The sequence below is a fragment of the Micropterus salmoides genome, unplaced genomic scaffold (assembly GCF_014851395.1).
Source record: "Micropterus salmoides isolate LMB-PRFRI ecotype aquatic unplaced genomic scaffold, ASM1485139v1 Ms_hic_scaffold_13, whole genome shotgun sequence".
NCBI lineage: Eukaryota > Metazoa > Chordata > Actinopteri > Centrarchiformes > Centrarchidae > Micropterus > Micropterus salmoides.
Window position 1 is genome coordinate 2,982,234 of NW_024040374.1, and position 25,483 is coordinate 3,007,716.

The 25,483-nt window shown below is 40.4% G+C and overlaps 1 protein-coding gene across 2 annotated transcripts in view; it reads right to left on the reverse strand.

Annotated features, from left to right (window-relative positions):
- exoc2 (exocyst complex component 2) overlaps positions 1 to 25,483 on the reverse strand; it is a 48,206-nt gene that overhangs the window by 11,434 nt on the left and 11,289 nt on the right. For both annotated transcript variants that reach the window (XM_038715073.1, XM_038715074.1), the window contains exons 2-13: positions 23,087 to 23,244; positions 20,800 to 20,976; positions 19,410 to 19,536; positions 17,316 to 17,429; positions 15,814 to 15,938; positions 10,434 to 10,514; positions 8,991 to 9,136; positions 7,690 to 7,771; positions 7,447 to 7,549; positions 5,311 to 5,429; positions 922 to 1,035; positions 413 to 537 (exon numbers count right to left, since the gene is read on the reverse strand). In XM_038715073.1, the coding sequence (XP_038571001.1) occupies positions 413 to 537; positions 922 to 1,035; positions 5,311 to 5,429; positions 7,447 to 7,549; positions 7,690 to 7,771; positions 8,991 to 9,136; positions 10,434 to 10,514; positions 15,814 to 15,938; positions 17,316 to 17,429; positions 19,410 to 19,536; positions 20,800 to 20,976; positions 23,087 to 23,204 (1,431 nt within the window). In that variant the 5' untranslated portion in view covers positions 23,205 to 23,244. The remainder of the gene's footprint in view (positions 1 to 412; positions 538 to 921; positions 1,036 to 5,310; positions 5,430 to 7,446; positions 7,550 to 7,689; positions 7,772 to 8,990; positions 9,137 to 10,433; positions 10,515 to 15,813; positions 15,939 to 17,315; positions 17,430 to 19,409; positions 19,537 to 20,799; positions 20,977 to 23,086; positions 23,245 to 25,483) is intronic.

The window sequence follows — 25,483 nt, forward strand, 5'->3', positions numbered from 1 at the left end:
TTTCCGTCAGGCTTGTCAAGGCAATGGTATTTTTTAGCCAAAAAGTTAAAGGGCTAATCCACCAAAAAAACTATTTTCTATGTGTTGCCAGTTGTCATAGAAAATATTTCTATACACAGTGTGTCCTGTGGATCCAGAGTAACAGGGACACTGATTCCAGTAGGACGTGTTACTTGGATTTTATAAAAATATTGCTTTTCCATACACTGAGCACTACAAATGAAGTTCGAAGTTCCAGTCACGTCAATTGTTTTGGGGTTGAGGGAGAAATCTCAGAGAAGAAGATCAAACTATCTAAATGGCAAGATACTACAAGGAAATGTTTTTGTGAACCCATGTGTTCAAGTGTGTTGTAGGCAGTATTTTATATTTGTTTGTTTCTTGTCATTGTAAATTTTTCTCAGGTATTTACCTCACTAAATAGACTTCCATTAACATAAGAGATCCAAAGCTTCCAGAAGTTGGGCAACTGACCGACTACCACATCTGACAGCTTCTCCACAAACTGCACCTGCTGCGGGGTTTCAAAGCGCCAGTCTGGAATAAGGACACACACATACTGATACACCCTGATACACAATACTTATTTTTACTATACTGGAAGGTGATGGGGGACTTAAAGGATAAACTAGCAAACCGCACTTCTGTAATTCGAAGAATCAAAGAACAAAATATTTAACTTCCAGGCACACCAAGTTCCTGTTGTTTTGTTTTTTGTTTGCACTTTTACCGTACTGCGTGATGTAAGGAGACACACTGCAGTTCCCTTACACATGATACTGTGATTCCCCTAAGTACTGTACATGGCAAGAAGTGTTACACACACACAAACAAACAAATGCACAGTCAGAGTGAGGTTCAGACAGGGAAGCCCCTGCCAAGCAGTGGTTGGGTAAGTTGTAATATGATTGTGGTGCTCACTGCTGGGTCGTGGTGTTCGCAGGCTGCCCCCTCTCTTCAGAGATGCGGTGTGGCTGAGCCTGCCGAGGGCCGATGTACGGGTATCCCCCTCTGGGTCCAGAGCTCCGACACCCACTGACAGACATAACGAAAGGAGGAATTTTGGGGGAGGGGGGGGGGGGGGGGGGGGGTTTGCAAGAAATGAGAAATGAACTTGGTAGAAAAAGAAACACATACTTCACATATCAAATAATCACATCAGCCATTTTCATAATTCCACATTCCTTAATAAGCTCAGCGGGCTTTCACACCAAACAATCCTCCCTCGCCCCTCTGGCCTTTCTTTATTTGTGTTCTGATCCATCTATGCTGTGGCCCACAGCTGAGAGACTGTCCCGTTGTTTCCAGGGTGAGGAAACAGAGCTGTGGGCTTTGTGAGCACCGGGGTGAAGTGGGTTTACACCGGCCACATTAGGCTCAGTTACGTCTCATCCTCAGGCAAGCACCAGAACTCCACCAGATGGCAACAGGGAGCCTTGCAGCACTCTGCAACCACACACTCCAATCTCACTTAGTGAGATAACTTTAGTGCAATGAATCTATGAGATAACTTTAGGATATCAGAAGAAGGGGTGAAAGTTGACAAACAGGAATGAAAGTGAAACACTGCAGTGCTGAGAGGGGATCAAACATACAACAATGAAAATGAAACTTAATACACAAGTTCGTGCAACGCTGCAATACGCCTACAAGTAGCTTGTCTAAACTTAGGGAAACGGATGGCCACATTTCCAAAACATGTGTCTGACACACACGGAGAAAAGTGTACTGGTGACTCACAGACTGAATGTAGTGTGTAAGCAAGTATTGAGAAATCCCCAAGCAAAGGAGCAAATGCGTTAACGCTGGCCGTGCACGGCCTTCCAGTCTAGAAAATGTAAGGAAATTCTCAATTGAGTCAGATTATCTGTAAACACACAAAGCTTTCTCATATTACACTTAGACCCCCCCCCCCACACACACACATATTGGCCTTATGGCTCTGTGCAGTGTCTGTAATGTTTTACAGGGATGAAAGCTGCTGTTGATCCAGGTGTCAGCTGAACCCCCGGCATCCTCAGTATGCCAAGTGTATGCATGTGTGAGACAGTTTAGGTGCGAGTGCGTGTGGGTTAAGTGTTAAACTATTCGTAATGCTGCTGTGTTGTTTTCTTGCTAGGGGTTTGAAGATTAAAACATAGGAACCGCTATGTATGTGACACTGACATGTCGCCTCTGCTCACTTCCTCCTCAAGTTTGATGCTTCTTTGCAGTTCCTGTTCCCCAAGGGGTCACTAACCCTTACCACACACGAGCCTGCTTTCCCTTTATACACACACATGCACGCACGCACAAAAACAAGATAGTGTACTTTTAAAACTAGATTTTCAGCTTGTTTTTCAACTTTTAGTTCTTTATTGTTCAGCTTTTATCCATTTTTCCAACATTTTCAGGTTAGACAGATGATAAAGAATATAATAAAGTAATAAATAAACTCACAAGTTCCAAGATTTCTTGGAAGAGAAAAGTAAAACTTGAAATGACCCACAAGAATTTAGCTGATACACATGCAAACACATTACTCACATGTTAATTGAAGTGTGATAATTAACACGTTTCTCCTAGAATGGTACTGACCGATCCTAAAATCGAAACCGCATGTTTCCCAGTCAAATGTACGAACACCAGAATCCCTCTAATTGTTCAGTGACAATCCTATTTTTCTACGAACAAAATTTCCTGCTAATTGTATTGATATTGGCAGAAGAAGCGCTGTTCAGGATTTAAGAGTACTGCAGTTTATAATTGAATCAGGCAGAGTCAGATTGCAGCACCGGGGCACGATGGGAGCGTTTAGACATACGGAAGCAACTTGCGTTGCTATGCTTCCTCACAAGAAAACTCAAGACTTCAGGCTTTTGGTCCAACAGAGATGGATGGGTCTATTTCACGTTTAAGGCATTTTATACGGTAATTAATGGAATCATAACTACACCAGAACGGCCTCTGGCCTCATATACTGGACTGAGAAACAAGAGACAGAGAACATGACATCAGTTATTGCAGACATGGCTGATCCATCACAGAGGAATAATCCCTGCCACGTGTGATGCTGACAATAGCATAAAAGATGGCTTATAAATACACAGAGCTGGCAAATGTGATACGAGGAGGAAGAGGAGGCCGCTAGCAGGCTGTGAGGTACCGGTTAGGGGGATTCAGGCTATTTGAGAGGAGGAGTAAGGGGGAGGAAGAGTGGGGTTGGGGGAATGTAGTGGATGTGGTTTATGATGGTTCAAGGGCTGCCTGGGTGGAGGGATGTTTCAAGAGGCACGGGTTTCGTACTTGGGTGAGAGGTGAGCAGCAGACCGGGGATGGTAAATAGCTACCAGGTGTGTGTGTGTGTGTGTGTGTGTGTGTGTGTGTGTGTGTGTGTGTGTGACAGAGAGGGGAAGAGGTAGGGGTTCTCTGTAACGTGTGACAGCAGAGGGGACAGGAGACACCAGAAATGACATTGTGAACCTTACTAGTACACAAACCAAGCCGCCAGAGGTAACGCTGGGCTGGAAGGTGTTTTTGTTGTGGTGGCCACAGTCAGAAATGCATGACATGATGACCAATAGGAAAGAAGCAGCAAAACAGTGAACACATTTTTCTGAGCATTGCAAACACACCGACATGACTTTTTGTATTCTCAAAAGCTGATCTATTAGGTCCAAAAAAAATTGAAAGTTTCCAAGCCAGAGTGGGACAACTTCTAAACATTGTATCCACTTCTATTAATAAATCCAAGACACAAAACGAGGATGCACATGTCTGTGCACAAGCACAGACAATTGTTGACAATTATTGGCATTAAAAAGCCAAGAGACTAACAACGCTCCAGCGAAAGACAGAGATACAGGCCTGCTAACATGGATTTTAATAATGCAAGTTCCATAATATTAAAAAATTTGCAAGTTTTGCAAACCAATGTTTTGATGAGAACGTAAACAGAATACTGTTTATTTATGAGAAATCACCACAGGGTACCTTTAAAAACACCCTGCATTTACATTTTCCTTACAAGTGACCTCATGTGGTTGTGTAAATGATGACTGTCCTCTCTCAGTGGCAGAGGCAGAGGTAGCGTGATGTTATTCATACCACCACAGAGAAGTCTTAGCAAGGGGATCGGGGTGGATTTACAACTCTCATGACCTCGACGTGGAGACTGCAACACATGTCCTGCCTGCTATTTTCTTCTAAATATGAAGGTGACCTTTTTCTAACCTTAACCAAGTAGCTTTAGTTGCCTAAACTTAAACGGAGCTTAACCATAGATATGGCAATTCAGGAAACACTCATGAGTTTTTTTGGATGACAATGACAATAACCTCTTATATGTGTAAGGTATGAGGACTTGTTGTGCAGTGTCAACATTGTAAATAGAAAACTGTTTAGACCTAATGTTTCTCATGAATGACTTAAAGTTATATTTTATGTGGCGCAAACTGTTATATTAAAGTAAATAAACTGTCAATGTGCATTTCTGTGTATGTGTTTTAGTGCATTTTTGCAAACCAGCAATTTTCAGAATAGGTGGGTTGCATGTGATCAGCATGCAATTTCAGATTCACTCCCTGCCACATGTTGCTCTGCTGAGGAATGCATGTGTTGACTGAAAAGGGGCCATCCCTGACATGATAATCAAGATGATATTTAACTGTGGAAAGGCAGGGACCAAACCAACCCCCAGATCCATCAAGCCTGAGCCCCGGAAACCACTTGTTACCCTTAGCATTAGACATGTTTATGTTCCAGCTGCACTATGTGAGGCAGCCACCCACTCACATGTATTTGTATGGGTGCCTTTGTGTAAGTATGGGTGAAGGAGTGTGTGCGTGTGTGTCTAAGCGTGGTTAGCGAATCGCTGTTCTTCCTGAGCGGACGGTTTCACATTCACATTTTTCTGCTGGCTGATTTAACAGAGGAACAGCTTAATTGGGGTTAATTGTTCCAATCCATCTGTGAAGCTGTGTGTGAGTGAGAAAGAGAGTTTGTATGTGTGCGTGTGCAGTAACATGTCAAGCCCTGAAACCCAAATCCAAAGCCAATGCTCCCTCACTTTCATCTTATTCATACATTCATGAAAAAATAAACATGCAAGCCTCGAGCAGAACAGGCAGGGGAGGGCGGTGACAGAGAAGGGAATGCAAGCAGAGAGCTGGTACGACGGAGAGGCAGCTCGCTTTCTCTCTTCCCACAGCCAACTTCAAACTCACGTGACATCCACCAGCGACTTTATAGGAAATGCTAAATAGGGGCTTTTCACTTCATGTATAAAGTGAAATTAGCTTAGACATGCGTGTGCTTCTGTGAGTTAGTCACCTCTCTGGCCACTGATGAACTCATCTCTGCAGTTTTGCATGAGCTGCAGGATCCACTTGTGCTGAGCGTAGATGCACAGCCATGCTGGGTCCCCAGAAGCGTGCAGGTCAGACAGGTACCTACACGTGCACAAACACACAGGTGTAAAAACATTTACATTCAAAGAAAGAAAATAAAAAAAGAAACCCCACAGCTATTCTGGTGAGGCTCACTAGAATAGCTGTAAGAGCAGAACAATTATTTCAGCAAATACCTCCTGCTTCAGGATAAAGGCAACAAATAATCAAACAAAAGCACATTAAGTGTCTTTATAACATGTTGTTCCACCACAAGCCTCCAAAACAGCTTCATGCTCTTTGGCAAAGATGTTTCAAGTCTCTGGAACGCTTGTCTCCGTGCTCATCAAACAATTCAGCTACTCCTGTGGCCTGTACTGTATGGAGGCATCAGCATTTGTTATGTCTCTACACTCCTTTACTCAAGTTTTTATTTTAATTTGTCCTCCATTTGTATATAGAGTATCGATCCACAATGAACTCCATTATCAATAGAGAAGTCAGTCATAGCCAAAAAAGGCTTTCAGCACACATAAATCTACATTTAACTTTAACTTTTCTGGTAAGTAAAAATCACTAAGTAGAAAAATCAGGATGCTTACATTGAAATTCAGCAATACAGCCTTGAAGATAACTATGCCAACCAACAATTAAGTAGAAATTAATATGAATCCTTTAAAGCCACTAGGTGCAAAAAAATGCTGGCTTCACCAAGATGGAACAGCAAAAAAAAAAACTGGATCAGTCATTGCGTTAGTCAGCTTATCACAGATATCAGCATATACGTTAGTTTAATTTAGTTTACTTTTCAATTGTAAAATGCCCCACTCCGTGCATATGTTGGTCACAGACCAAATGTAAGACATCCTGATCAAAACATTTTCTTGTGTTATCTGTAAATATCAATATTGGTACATGCTTTAAATACCTAAATAATCAAAATAATTCAAAAGTTGTTATAATCACTTATAAATTCCATATATTGGCTTTCAGTTAATGTGTACAATGAAAATATAAATTATATAATATAGACATACTCATTGCACAATAAATAATAAAGCGTAAGAGAAAGACATATTAAAAAAAAACAACTATTTGAATGCATCCAATAGCAGAGACAATATATATTTATATTCTTGCCCACATTTGTGCATAAATTCAAATTCAGAAATAAAAAAGCATTTTTCAATCCTCTCGCCTCGCACTTTACAAACACTTCACCCTCTTATCCACTCCTCTACATCTCTACCCATAAGTTTATTTCCTGGGCATCACTCAGTGACCTGTGGGATGTCAGATGACTCACTCTGAGCTGTGGCCTGGCTCCCTCTACTGTCATCCTATGATCAAGCTGCTCAGTTGTTTCTCATTAGGTGGCATCTTTCAAAAGTTTGAGCAAGTCTCACAGGCACAAAACACACACACACACACACACACACACACCATCCACAGCAAGAGTAAACAGGAGCTGAGTGGGTGTTCAGAGCCGTGCCTAATGCAGCAGGATGAAAGATGTTGCCGTGTGGTCGAGAACTGGTCTCTGTGATCGTGACAGGTCGGTCTTAACAATAATAAATCGAGAAGACCACAAGAATGAATGGATAGACGGATAGAGGGGAAAAAAGAAGGAAAGAAAGGCAGGGAAGAGGGAAAAATAGAAACAGAAACAAAGAGAATGGGACAACAAAAAGCTGAGAAGATTAGTGAACGTTCAGAGAAACGTGAGATGCAGACAGAAGAAAGTGGATGGAGGACGGAGTTTTGGTAAACGATGACACAGACAGACAGACATCAAAGAAACCAACAGGAGTGTAATGAAAGAGTATAACAATTAAGTCATAACTTATATTTAATGTTCACAGACTGTCTGCAAATTGCAGAGATTGTGTGACACATGTAAACACAGGAAAGACATATGAAGACTGCTGAATAGGGAAAAAGATAAGTTATAGATGATGAACACATAATGTAAAAACAAAACAGAGTATGAGATGTGTAAAGACACGAACATGACGACTGGGTGGAATACGGACAGATGGTACGAAATGGCTGTCGCAGGATTATAATAATGTAAAGAGACCTGATGTATCTCTTCTGGTCGTGCAGTGTTGACGGGGTCTGCAGCAGTTTCTCCATTAAGAGACTCCTCAGAGCTCCAATCCTCGTCTCAACCTCAGCATACACTACGGTAGAGTAACACAAAACCATTTTATTTATGATGAAAACACTAAAAAATTGAGAGAGTCAGTGAAACAGTGAAATTTTAGTTCATTTCATTCATTTGTTGAGGTAAAAACCCCAAAAGGGAAAATAATCTGTTTACCTTTTTTGAAAACATGGACCTCAGTATTGCCAAAGAGAGATTTGGCTTTCTCATAATCATTGATCACCACATCGTAATCACCCTGAAAGAGAATTGTCAGTTCAGTTAACAATGCAGCTCCATCTGTTTTTTTTATAACCTATCAATTGTGAAACAGACTGTATTTAAGCCTCTCTAGCTCCACCCTCTGGATGACAGCCATCCAATCTGTGACTTAAAACAAATATACTACACTGAGGATATATGGCAAAGGAAACCCTGTATTAAAAATAACTTTAATTTTAAAGTAACAATTAATAATTAAAAAGGGCAGCTTCACAAGAATCCCACAATGTTGAGTGCACTTCTTTTGTAGTACTGTTTGGGTTAAAAAAAAGCTAATGTCCACATAACAAAGGCATTTTACCCAAAACTGCATTTATTAAATTTAATAAGTAAAGTTTGGAAATTCATGACCAGAACTGTTAAATGCAGAAAACTGCTTAGGCTGAGGGGAAATATTTCAAGCTCACAAACAGGAACACATGAAACTACAACTGTAGCCTTAACAATTAACGCAGATTTAAAAAAAACACCTCTACTACGGTACTACAGTTTTAACAAAAATTGGACATTGTGAGCTTTGGAGAGCAGGTATCACTGGCTTTTGAAGATACAAGCAACAGAAATCAAAAATAACTTTTCCATCATTCTGTTTCTTAATTTGTTAAGTAGTTATAACCTGGCTCTTGGTTTATTTGTTGTTTATGGTTGCTGTCTTGGGTTATGTATATATTTATGTATTCATGAGCTGAGTAAAGTGAGATGAGGTGAATTTACACACGCTGCTGGACTTGTAATGGCATTGGATGTTTCTTTTGGGAGCCATTAGGTTTTATGATTGCTTTGCACAGCATTCTGTGCCTCCTACAGTACAAACACTGTTCTCTGATGATGTTCCCATACTTTTAGATGACAATGTCCTGTTATGACAGCTAAATTAACTCAGGATTAGTTTCATGAACACCAAGACGAAAACAATAGCCTCACAAATAACCAGACCTAAACCCTCTATGCTGAGGGAAGTCCTAAGAGTGCAGACTGCAAAACACATTTTCACCTCTTCTATTATTCAGAGAGCTGAAGGGTCTCCGTCTTGATGAATGATCCACTAACTCTTGCACACAGCTCAAGACTCAAATGATAGCATTACAACTGTACTGGTGTGGAGGCAAAGGGAAGCTGTATTTATTCTGTATTGGGTGCTTAACAGTCATACATGTGCTGGTGGTGTTTTGTATATACGTGTATGTGGATAGTACCTTTTGGATATTGCGTTCAATGTTGAGTGGCAGGTTGAAGAGAAACTTGAAACGTTGCAGGACGTTGAGTGCATTGCGTGTGGAGTCAGCTTTGTCTTTCCGCCCCAAGACCTCCTGGAAAAGAGTATCGGCAGTATCACTCGCTCCTATGAAAAAGACGGCGAGAGAAAGAGTGAGTGAGAGTGAAACAGGGAGGAGAAAATGAGAAACTGGGATACTATAAAAATAAATGTTGATACCACATTTCCCTTTTAATGTCGGTCTCTGGTTTTCTTCCTGCTCTGTATGCTATCTGACACAGAGGCTGAACTGTTAAGGAGAAAGTGACAGCTATCTCGTAGTCAGACAGCTTAGTGGAACCTTTGCACAGCTAACTGGCTTCGTGGGTGGCCTTGGATGTGCCGGCAAATAGAAAAAAAAGACAAAAACATGTTCCTCTAATCAAAACAAAACCCCACCCCCAAAACAAAATCCTTAAGGAACAACAGCATAGGGTCTGGCAAAGGAATATTTCGCATTTTTTGCTTGCAAATCTAAGTTGTCATGAAACTACTGGCTCTGTGTGTTTCACACATGGGTTTTGGGGGGTGAACAGTGGCCTAGGCACACTGGGCCCACAAGTTTGGGGCTGTGGGGATGAAAGCTACGTCCGGCTGGGAGGTTTATTTACTCTAGACTCCGGGAAAAGAACCTGCTTATTGACCCTCCATTAGAGGAGTCACATTATCATGTATGAGATGAGAGGGTGGGAAGATCTACAAAGGCAGCCAAACATACATGGCCTACATGTGTTTGGTCAATGGACGGTGTATCAGTGTGTGATAACTGGTGGATGGTGGGCAGCACAGAGAAGACTCTCTTCTCACAATCACTATGACTCTTTGAGTTTTAACTTTAGTTTAGCTCTAGCTTTTTCAACAGTCAGCACATGGAGAAATATTGTCAAAAAGACCACAGCTATTCACTTACGACACCTAACATTATCTTTTAACAGAGAAAAGGGGTTACCATCTCCCTCCATATATGACCACTTGTTATCATATGAACGTTTCACACTAATGTCACATGTGGGCCACTTCATTCCACGACGAAGACAGTAAGACATTCACCAGTAACTAAGCCTTGAGGTGAAAATATTTGTGTGTGTAAACTGTTCTCCTTACCTATATTATGTTATAATATGTAAAGATAAATTAAAGAATGATAAAGGCTATACATACAATTGTTTTAATTACCTTTTTACTGACATAAAAGTGTTCTCATCAATGATGAATGACTTAGCTTGTTAAACTTGTTAAACTATCAAACAACTAAAAAGCCAAATGAACCCAGGATTGCCGTACTGAGCATTGCTGAACCTGCACAGTAACATGAAGGGTGTAAAAAATGAACACCAACTACAATTTTTCTTGTGGCTGGACTTAAAAATGAAATGCCACTTACGGTTAAGGATATTTTCTAGTCGCTGAGTCATTGATCCCTCCACTCTTTCTGTACCATCAGACTCCAGCCTCTGGTGGATTGCTGCAACACAAAAGTCAGTATTCATTTATACTGTAAAAGAATGTGGTGGACAAAATACAGTGAAATCAACTGAAATACAAATCAGAAAATTATAAATGGTAGCATGAATGTTGAGGTGGCAAGTAAAAAAGTGAAAAACGGTGCAATTCCCTGACACAGGAACATTTTCAATTTCAGGAACTGAAGGTAAAACAATAAACAGGCCCTACCCCAGTGGTAGATGGGAGATAACCTCGGTGGTTCTCCGCCCACAGATACTACTATTGAACCCACCCCGCCTTGAGTCTGTTCCCACGCAAAAAACAGGACCTGACCTTGTTCCAGTGGTGACTGTACTGGATCAATTCACCTAACCAAAACCATTAACAGCCCAGTTTTGTGGTCTTGGGACATTTGGAGCCCTTTGACCTGGAGGTAATGCGAATCTAAAATGTTTCCACTCTGAAAAATAACATTTGGGAGAGCAGAGCTGGAGGTCTGGATGCCAAAAATTGTTGTTGCCCAGGGGAGGTGGGAGGGACTCTCTGATGGCTTGTATCCATCACTTAGCGTGAAGAGCTTTACGCGGGAGAGGGAATTTGAAAAGAGGGAATGAGGGGAGAAAACAGAGAGAGAAAAAGAGGCAGAGCGAGTAGTGTGGCTACCCCAGTGAATAAATAAATGGTGTGCAGTAGTGGGCAGCTGGGTGTTGAGAGCTGCAGTGTGGGTTTATTGACAGAGTGGAAGAGAGGTGGAGAAGGCTTAGGAGACCGTCTTATACATTCTTGTGGAGCGATTCAGATATGCAACAAGCAGACATCTCAAGAATGAAGTTAAGAGACAGAAACATTAAAAAAAAATAAAGGATAACGACCCTCTCATTTCTATTCTATCCACTTCCTTGCCTTCCTTCTTCTCCCACACTTGTTCCATTACAAATACTGGCTGTTAGCAGAGCTTGGAGACAGCAGAGGGAGCGGGAGGCAAAGTGAAGGGGGAGAGTTCTGTAAATAAATATGTGGGTCCATTCTGACAGACAGAAGCCTCAAGGCTGAGGCTGAGGTATTCCTAAAACACCCTGTTCAAACATGCCATTGCCTAATCAGTACGGACGTCGATGGCCCTTTCATGGACCTCTTGCTGCTCGCCGACCAGCAGAAAACTTGGCCAAATGCAGGTTGGGACAAAGGCACGTAGACATGGGAGTGTATATGGGAGAGCACAGGATTGATAGGCCTGAACACACAGGAAGACACACACACACACACACACCCCACAGGTCTGCTTCACATCTCCATACTCCCCCTTGCCCTTTTGCCAGCTGTGTGTCCTCTGCATCTGTCACACACTGAAGGGCTGATGACGTCACAGCTAACCTAAACATCAAGTCAGAGTCCGGATAACACACACAGCCAGGACCTGAGGAAGAGCCGCAGCTCCCGCTCAGCTTCCTGGAACCGTTGAGGGGGAAAAAAATGAACAAGAATAAAAATACAGCGTCCCTGGATTCTAAAGCTGGAGATGTTTTGACTCCTGCCGGGGCTGGCCGCTCAGGGAATAGGCCCTGGGAATCTGGCATTTTTGGAACACGGTAGCCGTTCCGTTTCCTGCATCACTGGGAGACTTCCTTTTCACACAACAATGAAAAACCTCAAATTTCAACATTTTAGTAGAAACAACCCTGGACTCCCTGACAGACTGTCAGTCAGTCAATCAGCTGGAGCAGCTCTGTCTCAGAAGCATGGCTCAATTTGTCACTGAGGCTCCATGACCAGTGGCCATGCCAAAAAAATTCCATTTCTTTCAACAGTCTGAGGTGGTTCACATGGAGTCTTTAGAGGACCACTTGTTTCCTCACTGCAAAAATCCCCTTCTGTAAACAAGTACAATATTATATCAAACAAAAGAATCTGCCAATGGGGTAAAACTAGCATAACAATCAGGCCACTACAAAACACTATGTGAACTAAAAACTAGTAAGAATGACTTGATATAATTACGGTTCAGAAATTTAACATATACTGTGTTGAACCTACATTATTTGATTAAATCCCCATTTGGCCTCAAAACATACTTCCAACTTTTTACGCCTAGTAACTGGACCAACTGACAATAACCAAAGGACTGATATCTACATGATCCAACCTGTGACTTCATGTGAATGCTGTCTGACTCTGAGCCCTGTGTGAGTGATGCTGCATTACTTTTCTGGGTCACAGCCTCAGGTACAGCAGTCACCCGCATTTAGGGTCCTACTGGGTTAGGCTGGCTCAGTGTCATTTAATATTTAATGTATTCTCTAATCTCTTTTGTACAATAATATTTTTTCCCTTGTAATTAAGGATGCACCCATTCAACTTTTTTCTCTTTATATGAATTCTGATAACTCAACTTGGGACATGCTGATACAGATTCTCGATCCGATACCAATGGCCAATTTCCCCAAGTTTAAAATCTGTCCACCACATATAATTGTTATGTAAAGTAACATTTGGCAAGGAATTACTGTGGTGCTAAAAACGGTTCGCTGTGACTTCATAAATATAGCATAAACACAGAATTGTATAATAACATTGACAAAGAAACTGTTTTAATGTGGACTGGTCAATCTGGTTGATCTGCTTAATAAGGTTAGCATCGGACCACATACGGATCTGTTGGTTGGGATGGTATCCTTTGTCTCAATAAAAACATAAAATATCTTTTGAGGCCTGCAACTTGATCATGCACTCCTGATCTGGCCTTTGGAAGATTTAAGAATATGACGCTAGCATAAAAAGTTGGCTAGAGCTTTCAGTCTCGTTTCTATATTTGCCAAAAGCAGCCATTAGCTAACTAACCCAAACAGTACTGTAATTACTAAGATTTGTAGTTTGCAGATGCAAAATTCTAAACTGTGTGTTTAAGCACAGTTCATAGTTCATTAAAAAAGAGACATGGGATTTTATTTTGCTATTTCTGTTGGAGGTGGTTAGCTATATTAGAGAGCAATTAAGAAGCAATTAGTGGGGACAAGAAAAAGAGAGGGAGGAAGAGAAACCCCACGGATACTGAAGTCAGAGTCCTGCTGTTTGCTCTAAATATTTTTTATCCGCCTCATTTCTTTTCCCAGATTTGGCTTCTCTTCTTGTTTCCACTTGCCGGCAGCAGTACGCTTGCATTAAAAAATTACTCCAGACTTCTATTAAAGTCATCAATAAAAATCTCACATGCAAGCAGAACTGAAAATAAACAGGAGAGGAGACAAAAATGACTTGATGATGATTGAGAGGGCTGGAAACACTACAGCAAATTCTGACTAGGAGAACACACAAGCACCCTGTTTAAACTTTTTTGTACAGCTAATTTCTTAAAGATTTTTACAGCGACATCTCAGGTGAGGTTCATTTGGAATGACTCAGAACAACAGAGACCTGCCAAATGCTGCTAAAAGACAAAGAAAGGATTCACAGTTCCTCAGACAGCTGTGCTAACTAGGCCTGGCAGTGAGCTATTGCAGAGCTGTCTCGAGGTAGCTGGCTGCTAGCAGCATGCCGGCTGGTATGTCGGTTTGGCTGACCATGCCTAGTATACAGAATATCTCCACTTGAGCTATCCATTCTGGGCTACCACTTCATTTTTTATGACTGAATGAATGCCAACTCTTGGCCAAGAAAGGATGTTGTAGTGCTGTAATGAGTCATGGTGAGAAGACGGGCCTCAGGAAGTTTAAAAATTATCTTTTAAGTCAAGGTGCTGGTCCAAACATGAGATAATGTTTTGTAGAAACGATATTTGAAAAGCTGGATTTGTATGATATTTGAGGAGTAGACATTTACAGATTCACAACTCTCAAAAAAATGTGTACCTGCTCTTATATTACAGAGTGAGCCTGTTCCTTTATGATTATATTTACCAGCTTGTAGATAACTCTGTCAGCTGTTTGGTGGTGGACAGGTAGCTGCAGATGCAGGTTATAATTATCTGTGGTTTTGTCACTATAAGCAACACCTTTCACATATAGTAATTTGAGCCATTCTTAGTATTAAAAATATCGATTAGTGCAGCTTTAATTAAAGTATTTCATCTTTCAATTTTATAAGAAACAAGTTTAAGGATGAGGACTAACTGGGGAGTCTGGCAAATGTATAATGAGCAAACTTTCCTCAAACTCTGCTAATTACCAGAGCTGTTATTAAGGTAAAATGTTTGAAAATCACTATAAACCTTCCTCCACTGTTTAATGTTAATCCTTCTTGAAATAATACAACAGTATTACAGACCACTTGACTATTGTTTGTTTCCCACTTTGTTTAATTGAAAGTGTTCCTTATCTTTTAAAAGTCTTTATAAAACATTTTTGTTGCAACGGCCGCGGGGCATCTTATAATCAGGGTCATCTTACATTCAGGCCAATACAGTGAAATCTCATCCTGTTACACAGGTCAAAAAGCATCATTATGCCCTCTTGGTTCCCAGGTCACTTGAGGCCATCCATGGTGCACTGCTTCCTCCATCTGTAAAGACTGTACATTTCCCATTGGGGCACTGGGCACACAGTAGGCACGCTCAGTCTGAACGTGAGAATGACTGTGCATTGTTCCCATTGGTCATATTGGGTCTGTTATCAGCACTATCAGTCCTAATACTCTGGCCTGCATTGTGTTGGGCTGCTCCGTTTATTTAGATTCAGCCACTAACAATGAAAACATTGCCTCTCTCCCAATCGGGGCACAAACATACGGAAAGCAATAATAATAATGATGGAGGCAAAAAAGTGCACGTATAAATAGTAAGGGGAAGTAACTGAGCGGCTATGGTGGGAGGAGAGAGTAAACAGACAAAAGTATGAATGATGAAGCAAACAATTGATTTGAGGTACCTGGCAGAGCGACAGCAGTCAGTCTGTTACCTTGAAATCTCTTTGGCATCTCAGAGTCAACGTGTCTAAGTCTGTGTGTGTGTGTGTGTGTGTGTGTGTGTGTGTGTGTGTGTGTGTGTGTGTGTGTGTGTCCACTTCCTGGCTCTAGGGAGACTGTGTGTGACAGGTGAGAGCTGATCTCATTTTGATGAAGGTGAATTAGCCGTGTTGTGGTTGGCTGCTGTAACTATAGCAGAAAGTGGAGGGTTTTCACACAGCGGCCAAATGAGCCTCTTTAATCAACCGCTGCTCAACCGCATGTGGAGTAAAAATATCCTGAGACATGAACATTTGCACACCAAAAATCAAGAACTTTTTTTCTGAGCAGAAATGAAGAGTGATGATTTGAAAGTTTGTGTATTAATTGTAGAGCATTTGGTGCAATTCCACAGCACACAAAAATGTGTTAATCCCTCTCACCTGCCAAAGCGTCCTGGGCCTCAAAGAACGTACTGAGGCCTCCTTTCACATAGGCCAGACTCCCCTCATTCTTCTTAGTAGCTTGCTTCTTCAGATTACTGGCCGCAACCTTCAACTGCTCAAAACTGAGGAAAGAAAAACAAAATGATCACGACATTATTTTAGGCCTGCAATTTGTGATTAAATTAAGTTTAAAAAAATGCCCATTACAGAGTGCCCAAGATTACATATTCAGATTGCTCCAACAGTCAAATTTACAATGTTAAACAGAAAAACAGAACAACAAAAAAGCACTGAAAGGCCATAACCAAGAAAGGTTTGGTATTTTACTTGATGACAATTAATTTCTAATCCATTAGCCAACTTATCCTTTTAGCACTACATAAACAATATATTGCCATTTTGTTGTCTAGAGACAAACGTTTTGTTGCACAGCTCACACAGAAGCATGTATCTCAGAAACACAATTACACACATATTTTTGGCCAATGTGAGTACGTGTGTCTGTGTGTCAGTGTCCTGAGTGAGGTTTCCTCCGCAGGAAGAAACAGTCACCCAGCGAGGTCCAAACAGAGGCCTCTGGTCATGCTGGATCTTGGGGTCTGGGTTACCGAAAGGCTAAGCAGGGGGAGAGGAAGCCAGGAGAGTCCAAAATAACTCTCCTCTGCCCTGACATGACAGTCAACTGGGCTCAGGGCTTTTGGGTCAGCAGGCTGCCTTGTCTACAACACCTAACTGTTCTCTGAAGGACCAAATGACCATGTGAAGAGTCGGCTCAGAAACTATAACCTCAAAATGAACATCATAAAACCAAAGCGTATAAAGTTCTCTGTAATTTCCCCCCATGTATTAAAAAAAAAAATTCTTTAGTCATTGCTATCTCCCAGTATGTACCACAGGGCTGCAACTAACGATTCAATCAAGTGCAAGGAGATGTCTTTAAAGGTCTTCTTTCGTCTGACCAACAGTCAAAACCCAAATACATAAACACACACGCACAGAAGAAGTTATCTACATTTTAGAAGATAAATCAATTATCAAAACTGTTGCAGGTTAATTTCCTGTCAACTGACTTATCCATAAATTGCAGTTCTATAGGACCATAATGCTGTGTTTGGCTTGGAGAGGGTATAGAAGGTAATGTCTCTTTAACAACACATGGATTTACCTGCCACTGATCCCATCTGCCAGCAAAGAGTGTTACAGGACAAATACAGGCCCTACAGTGTTGAAAACGCATCTTAACAAACCAGTAGGAGTTGCTAGCACAGTGACCAAAACATGCTAGACTCCCACTAGGATTTGTTGGTGTGCCCAGCTATGCCAGAAGGAATTAATCCCAGCCCTCAGTTTGCCTCTGCATCACCCTGTATAGACTCCTGTCTCTTGTCTATTTACTTCAGTTGAGGACAAAAATATGATGCAAGCCAACATCTTGTGGGTATCCAATAAATTCAAAATCACGAGGGATGGTAACTTAAGATCAGTGATAAAGGATCTACCTGGAGCCTGAATGGTTTTCTATGAGGTACCAGGTGGCAGAGAAGTTCTCACTGGTGAAGTCTCCACTCATTCCAGGAAACGTCACCTCCATGTCTTTCTGTGGGATTTTGCCTCTGGGAGAAGACAAATAAACAAAGATGAGCACAAAAAAAGGCAGGACAAAGTAGGAGGAACTCCACTGTATTAAAAGACGTACGGTATATAAACACAAAAACACCAAGGATGAAATGTGCAGTACAAACTTTAGCGACACTTAAACAAAGAAAAAATAAATGTGTAAATATATTACCAACAAATTGGTAGTGAGGAGGGCTTGGCAAAAGAATTGTGTAAATATTCTGATGCTTTATTAATGAGGGTCAGTTTTTACAGCAGGGGGCAGTGTGCAGCCAAAAAGTACCCATGCTGGGAGAGCTTGGCGTGGGAAGTGCAGTGTGTGACGCCTGGTTGCCCCTGGAGGACCCAGCACTCATTAGGGAAGCTTGATCTCTACTAATGACCCGTGGCCTACACAAACCAACCCCCACCTCCACCACCACCCACTCTGCAGTTACACACACACACACACACACACATATGTAGAAAAACTGACGCACAGACAGTACAGAATTTAGTTCTAAGGTCTGTGAAACAGAAATCCAAATACAAGAACACACTTGGTGACACGTGCACACAAACACAAGCACAGAAAACCAGACGCACTTAGAAGTATGTACAAGCAGATACACACTCATTCATGTTTATGACTTTAATATTACTTCTGTAGAGTTGTTGCAATGGTTAAATGACACCATATCATAACAGAGTGAAGGTGCAAGTTTCCTCATTATTAAAGAACACACATTCACTGTAGATGGACATACACTATTTTGGGCACTAAATATTATTACTGCAGGTAGTGATGTTGCAGTGGTTAAGGTGAGAAACTTGAGTGAAATTGCAAGCATCAAAAAGGTCAACAATATTTATCAAAGATTAGATTTCAGTGTTGTAATCCCTAATTGTATTCAGTTTAGCTCAGCAGATACCAAACTAAGGATGGTTACTGAAGACAGTCCCTTACAGCAACAGCTGTGCAACTACTGCTCTTTAATCTTATCACTTCAAAATCAGATTTTATGGGATTCTGTATCTTTGTCTGTAACAAGCATACTCACTTTAAGCAGGTTGTATATATGCTTTTGTAGAAAGCTAGTTTTGTCAGCTGGTTCAGTCAATTGCTCAATACTTACAGCTTGTAGTTAAGCATGTGGAGATATTTAATACGCCTAAGACTAGTTTGTGTAGTGTCTATCTAGAGACATTTCAATCTCCACATACTAAATTACGTATGCTATTACAAACAGCTGGTGAAAACAGCTACAGCTGAATGAACATCCAGTGACATCACCATACATAGAAGTGCACAAGAGTGATGCTCTTTTACAAATAAACTGCTCCTTTGAATAAATCCGTAAAGTATTAATTTCTAAAACCCTCCCTCTTTCAGATAATCACAAACCATTAAGGTGCACAGATGACAATGTGTTCATATATATTACTGTCAAAAAGAATTGAGTAGACTTTTTATGCTGGATGTTTAATGCAACCCTGGGAGATAAGTGAATGGTACAGCTTGTTCATCGGGGTCTCATCTCTGGACACGAGCGGTCACTTGCCCCCGGCCCCTCTAAACCAAACAAACACTAAGCTAGAAATGCCAGAACCTGACAACACAAACTATATATTACAACTTCTGTACTCCCTGCCAGGCGCGTGGGAGGCAGCACCATGCTGCCTGCTCTGAGGCGGTATACAAATAAGTGTGTGGGTCACTGCCACACTTCTTTCCAAATCCCTTTCTATCGTCGTCCTCTCTGCTTTATACACAATTCTTCTGTTTCCACTCCCTGTGAGCAGCGGTTTGAGGCAGTTCAGCCATTGCTGTGTTGGCATAATATTTCAAACGCCTGCATATGGGGAGAGTTTGTTCTTGTTTAGGGATGTAAACCATGACTCAATAACTAGAGCGCATGTGTTTACGGCGGTGTGATTGTGCTGAGCGATTTCTGTGTGTGTGTGTGTGTGTGTATTTGTATGTTCTTGTTCTGTACTTGTCTAACTCGATGCCCAGTGGATTGCTGGGTCGCAGGGAGAGGGGGGAGATGCCTTTGTTGCGGTCAGTCCTCATGTCGTAATAGTTCATCTCATCTACCCACACAGCAGACTGGTCCAGGATACCTGCAGGACAGGGCAGGACGGGAGAGGCGTGACACGCGTCACTGAGCTCAACAATATATCCCAGATGTGCACACGCAGACATTCACTGTCTCAAAAATATTTTGCACACAAACAAACATGAACATTCAGGCGGCACCATATAAAATAATTACTGTTACCATATAATCTTGTTTTTCTCCAACTGTCATTAAACGAGTGCAAATTCTGCATACTCAACTCTGTACCTATGAAATGTTCGTAGGTCCGGGTAAAGTGCCTGTGTTTTCCACAACTAAATAAATGTGCTGTAAAAACAGAAATGCTTCAAGTTGTACACAGAAACAGGAGTTTCCAGGGGACACACACATCATTAGTAAAGAGCTAATGCTGTGTATAGCCAGTATCTCCAGTAATATTGGAATCAAAGAATCAGATTGTTAAATCTAAAATAAACATTGTTAGCTTATTCTCAAACTTCATTGACGTGTGGTTGACTTCAGAAAAATCACATGACCAGATGTGTTCATCATTCTTGGCAAATAGGTTGTTCAATCTGCTGTGTTTTTTTTTGGTTTTTTTTAACAATCTCATGTCTACATTGCCAAAGTGGCGAAAACAATTTCTTTTATATATGCTTTGTCTATTTAAATGTGTTTTTTTTTTTTTTTAGTTGTAGGCCATGGAGCGCTCTCATCCACTGTAAGGATCTCTCCTTAGTTGCTCTGCCTTAGTTTTCTCTCATTCTTTTTATTGTGATAAGGTTTGTTTCTGTGAAAAATGTTCCTTATCTGAATCAAGGTTGTAAACATAGAAGGTGTCTTACAGATTGTAAAGCCTTTGGGACAAACTTGTAATTTTGGTGTAAATAAACTTGACTTGGCTGCAACAAGTGCTAAAACAATTAGTGGGTTTTGATAACTAATTCATTGTTTGTCTTCTTTGTTTATCAATTAAAAAACAGTGGTTTCAGACTCTTAAATTTGAGGATTTGCTGCTTTTCTTTGTTTTATATATCACTGTCAGCTGTCAATATATTATGGTTTTGAAATGCTGGTTGGAAAAAGACAAATATGAAGACGTCACCTAGAGCTCTGCGAATTTGTGACATGGATTGTTCACTATTTCCTGATATTTTGTAGATGAAACATTTAAGAAATTAACTTAAAAAAATACAATCTTATGCTAATGTAATGTTAGCTAATGTAATGAATCATTAGTTAACGTTTATCTGCTCTTGTTCAGGCTAGCAAATAAAATATATTTTTTAGTCTCATAAGGTCTTACCAATCCTCTCAGGCCTGAGCAGTTTGAATGAGACTGTGGAGGTGCCCAGACCTCCGGACTTGGTGGTGACAATTATCTCTCCCTTGTCGTCTTTGGCAGGACCCACGCGACACACTATCTTGCTGGCTGACATCCATTCGGCTGTCAGCAGGCAGTTATGGCCACAGATCGACAGGCCTTAGATGGAAGAGAGAGGGAAAAGGTTAAAAGGTTGAGAGATACAGCCACACAGTGACAGCACAAATAAACAAAACGTAGCACCGACGCACACACACACAGACAATCTATAACAAGAGGAGCTCAGTCAGACAGAATTGGTGTCTATCAACAAGTTTAGTCAAACTGTCACCAGGGGTCAAAGTTCAAGTTGGGGTCGCAATGGGTGTGGGTGACCGTGACCTTCCTTCCTCTCACTCAGCTCCTTTAAGCTAATGTGTGTAACTTTAGTGCTAAGTGGCCCATTACTGGCACAATGTGCGCTCTGCCCCTACATCTGTCGTCCTCTTTTTAAACCCTCTTGAAAACTATTTGGACACTAGAAGGCAGACAGGGATTATGTTGACATGTCCAGCCGAGGGGATTCAGAAAGCTTCACGTGTGTATAATCAAACATTATAAAAGCCTGTGAAAGCTGATCAACAAATAGCCCATAAAACCGTGGATAATATGCCCATTAGAGCCCCATTTCCTGCCTCTGTTCTCTACTGGCCACTTTGTTTGAACACATAAGCACTCACACACATTTGTGCATATCTAATTGTCTAATTCTGACCCCAGGGACATTCATGGTCAGAAACAGGCCTGTATCACGGGCCAGAGCACGGCTTGCCAAGCATGGAGCAGTGTGTGAGTCCTCTGGACTGTCCCCCCTTTCCCCACCTCTGCTCATACCAAAGAAGTAGGGTAGGGAAGGAATTGGCGAACAAGGGGGAAAATAGAGGCATAGAAAAAGTGTGACGTTCAAACTCATAATGAGAACAAGATGGAGGTAGTCCATCTGTGTGGCTCTTGAAAATCATAAAATAAAGACACACCAAAAACCATATTATATTCACATTACCGCATGTTGATAAGCTATTGAGTTTCTCAAACTAGGCATACAATAATCTAAATATTTACAGACACAAAAAAATGTGTGCTGCAGATAGAGTTGGCCAAATGGTCACAGAAGAAGCAAAGCTGAATTACATAACAATAAAATATGTGAATATTTCTTTTGTTTGGTCTGTAGAAGAGTTTTGTTAAGTTTTTTTTTCTACTAAAGTTGCAGGAGTGCTCATACGACAATGCTGGGAGATCTTTTTTTTTTGGTGTAACCTTTAAAGGGCATTTCAAATTATTGTTACATGTACAATAAATTCACAGAAGATTTATATGAAATTATAATTGCATATTGAAATGGTAAAACACATACAATTTTTAAATAAATGCTTTTGCTTTGTGTCAGAATTTTTACAGAACTGCCTCAATTTAGAAAATACTTGTCATAAATGCAACACATTTAAACATTTATGTATGCAGCAAGTATAAAATTAATAGTTTATTGCTAAAATGTATTTAAAAAATGATTGCCATCATTAGTATTTAACTTGGTTAAGTTTAGACAGTTTTTTTTAATCAACTTGTTAAATTGTCATGAAAGTAACACGAAAGTAGTGAAAAAATGATGAAATTCTTATTCAAGAGGGGGGAAAGAATCAGGCGTCCTGTCCACTTACGTATCATATAAACAAAAACAAACTTTACACCAGCCTGTTTAAAAAAGGGGCCGCTGTGGTTTGTTGATGGATAAGTTAATAAAATCAGATAATATGACTTAAGTTACAAAATACTTACATACTACATACCAGAGCAGAAATTAAATGACAAAAATAAAGCAGCTATATTTAATCCACATCAGTGTCACTCTTTTTCAAAAAGTGATTACCACAGAGAGATAAGAACAATAAAAATCCATCACCTAAAAACTACTAATTACGATAAAACAAATAAATGTTAATTGCATAATGTGTTGACATCTTACACCAGCATATTTATATCTGTGGGTTGATCTAAAAAATGACTATATGGTGTATCTTTATCTTAACATATTCATTGATTACATATATATCTGATTAAGAAGAAAGAAAACATATCAAGGGGAAGCATATAAAGGATGAATATGAATGTTTTTATTCCCCGTGAAAATCAATATTACTGAATTAAAATAATTATTTTTTAATTAAACAAACATTTACCAAGACAGAGCTGCCTGTGTGGCCAAGTCATGTGGTTATAAATGCATTACCGATGAGATCGGCTGGGCCAGTTCCCAGGTTTTCTCCACGGATGGTAACTTTGGTCCAAGCAGCACCCTCCTTGGGCGAGATGCCCGTGACCAGCGGGGGCTGACGGGCGCGAGACATGGTGGCCTTAGGCCGACAGGAACACTGGATCGATCAGCACCTGGACACGAAAAAGACGGGCCGAGGGAAGCATATATAAGAAGACATGTTGAGTTACACAAAACTCAACAAACTCCAAACACTGACAGTTCAGTTAACACATATAAACAACATCAAAAAATGTCAGAGTATACATTACATTTGTATATTTAAAGAAAGTGAATCAGGGGTTTTAATAATCAGTAAACTGTTTAAGTGAATTAAGTAATAACATTTGGTGGTTGCACACTGAAATAAAAAAAAAAAATCAAAGTCTAGTACAGAATAACCACAAGTTATAGCTCTGGAAGCTGAAATAACTTAACAAGATATCATATACACTAATTACTGCTGTAAGAATGGTAAGGTATTTTCAAACGGTCATAAAAAAACACTGCTAGAAGTACCTGCTGTAAACTATACACACCGGGTCTTAAAAGGGGATTTAAAATAATCTTCATGTCAACATGGAACCATAGTTGGTGAACCCACAACCCTCTCCTATAACAAATAGGGTAGATTACTTTTTAAAATTCACCAGCTGCTTTTACCAGATATTTAGGCTTTTAGAACTAACAATATACGAGCAGCATTTGGATGGCAGCTAGTGTTAATTTCCAGTTATCTCTCAGATAATAGTAAAAATAGAGAAGGGAGCCAAGAATGAAGGAGCAGACAGAGAGCAGGGAGGAAAGGAAGAATGTAAACCTCACAGCGAAGGATAAATAAACCTGGCCTCCCCAATCATTCCACATAAGCCCACACAATACAGTACAGATTATGGTACCAACGAAGGAGCACCCATGCAAATCTGTTCATGTTGAGGCTGAGCAAAGGAAGAGAGGGAAACAATCCAAATGAAAAAATGAAAGGATGTATTTCAGCTGCACAGATGTTTGCTAATAAATTACTGCCAGGTCCCAAAAAGGCTGACCAATCTAGACTCTGAAGCAGCTTGAGAAAGGCTTCCGCCCTTCTGCTCCACAGCCAAAACACGTTCTCCACAAACAATGCAAGGGTTCGCACGGACCGGACCTGCAACAAGTTCATGGCGGTAACCCTTTGCACAGTTATATGGTCACCAATTAGGTGTAGGCGTACAACTGAGGTGCAAGGAGACTTCCAAGAGCCAACAGCGGCGCCAATATCAAAGGAAATCAAAACTGACACACATTGACAACATTGATTAGTCTACTTGTTAGCGAGACTTTCCTGTAAAAAGAAAATCTGAGTTTCAAACAACCCCTGCAGCAACCAGTGCAAGCATCAAGAGTCAGAAATTAGTGCTGCTAATTATTAAAAAATCATTTTTTAATAATTAGATTAACACAGTCTATAAAATGTTACAAAGCACATTTCCCCAGAGTCTAAGAGTACATCTTCAAATATGCTAGCCTGGTGAGGCAAACATAGTGAAGTTTACAATGATATAAAACAGAGAAAAGCAGATAATCCTCACATTTGATAAGCAATGTTTGGCATTTTCGCTTGAAAAATGACTTAAAACCCCATGCTTAGATGGAGACCCAATGGGGTTGGATAATATGCAAACGGGGTCAGACAAAATTATTTAAATATTAAATTACATGTTAAAATTTAACATGTTATAAAATACGTAGCTTGAATGTAGCATTACCCTTTGAACTTTATGAACCATCACCATCATGAGCTGAAACAATTTGATGATGAATTGACCGACAGAAAATATTTGGCAACTATTCTGACAATCAATAAATCATTTAAGTCAAGCGTAATGGCCTAGATTTAACTTCTCATCTGTATGGATTTTATGCTTTTCTTCGTCGTGTGAATATATTTGGGTTTTGAACTGTTAGTCGGAAGAAACAAGATATCTGAAGAAGTCACCTTGGGCATCTTTCACCATTTTATAGACCACATGATTAATTCATTGATCAAGAAATTCCTTAATCAGCAATGAAAATAAATAATTAATGGAAACCTTGCTTCACAGGACTTCACTTTGATGCAACTTGGCATTGTTGCATACATAGTGAAGGCCTCTGACTTTAGGCTGCAGCTCCATCTGAAAGCACAACTAGGCTATCTCTCATTGTGAGTTCAAATAAACATCACTGCCAACCGACTGTGCTTCTCACTCAGTGGCCACTTTATTAGGTAAACCTGTAAAACATAATGCAGTCGTTCTGCCGTTAAGTCTACTTTTATGATATATCTATTGTTCACTTTTTGTTGACATGGTCATAGAGGTGTGAATTCAATGATATATTTTAGCATTGAGG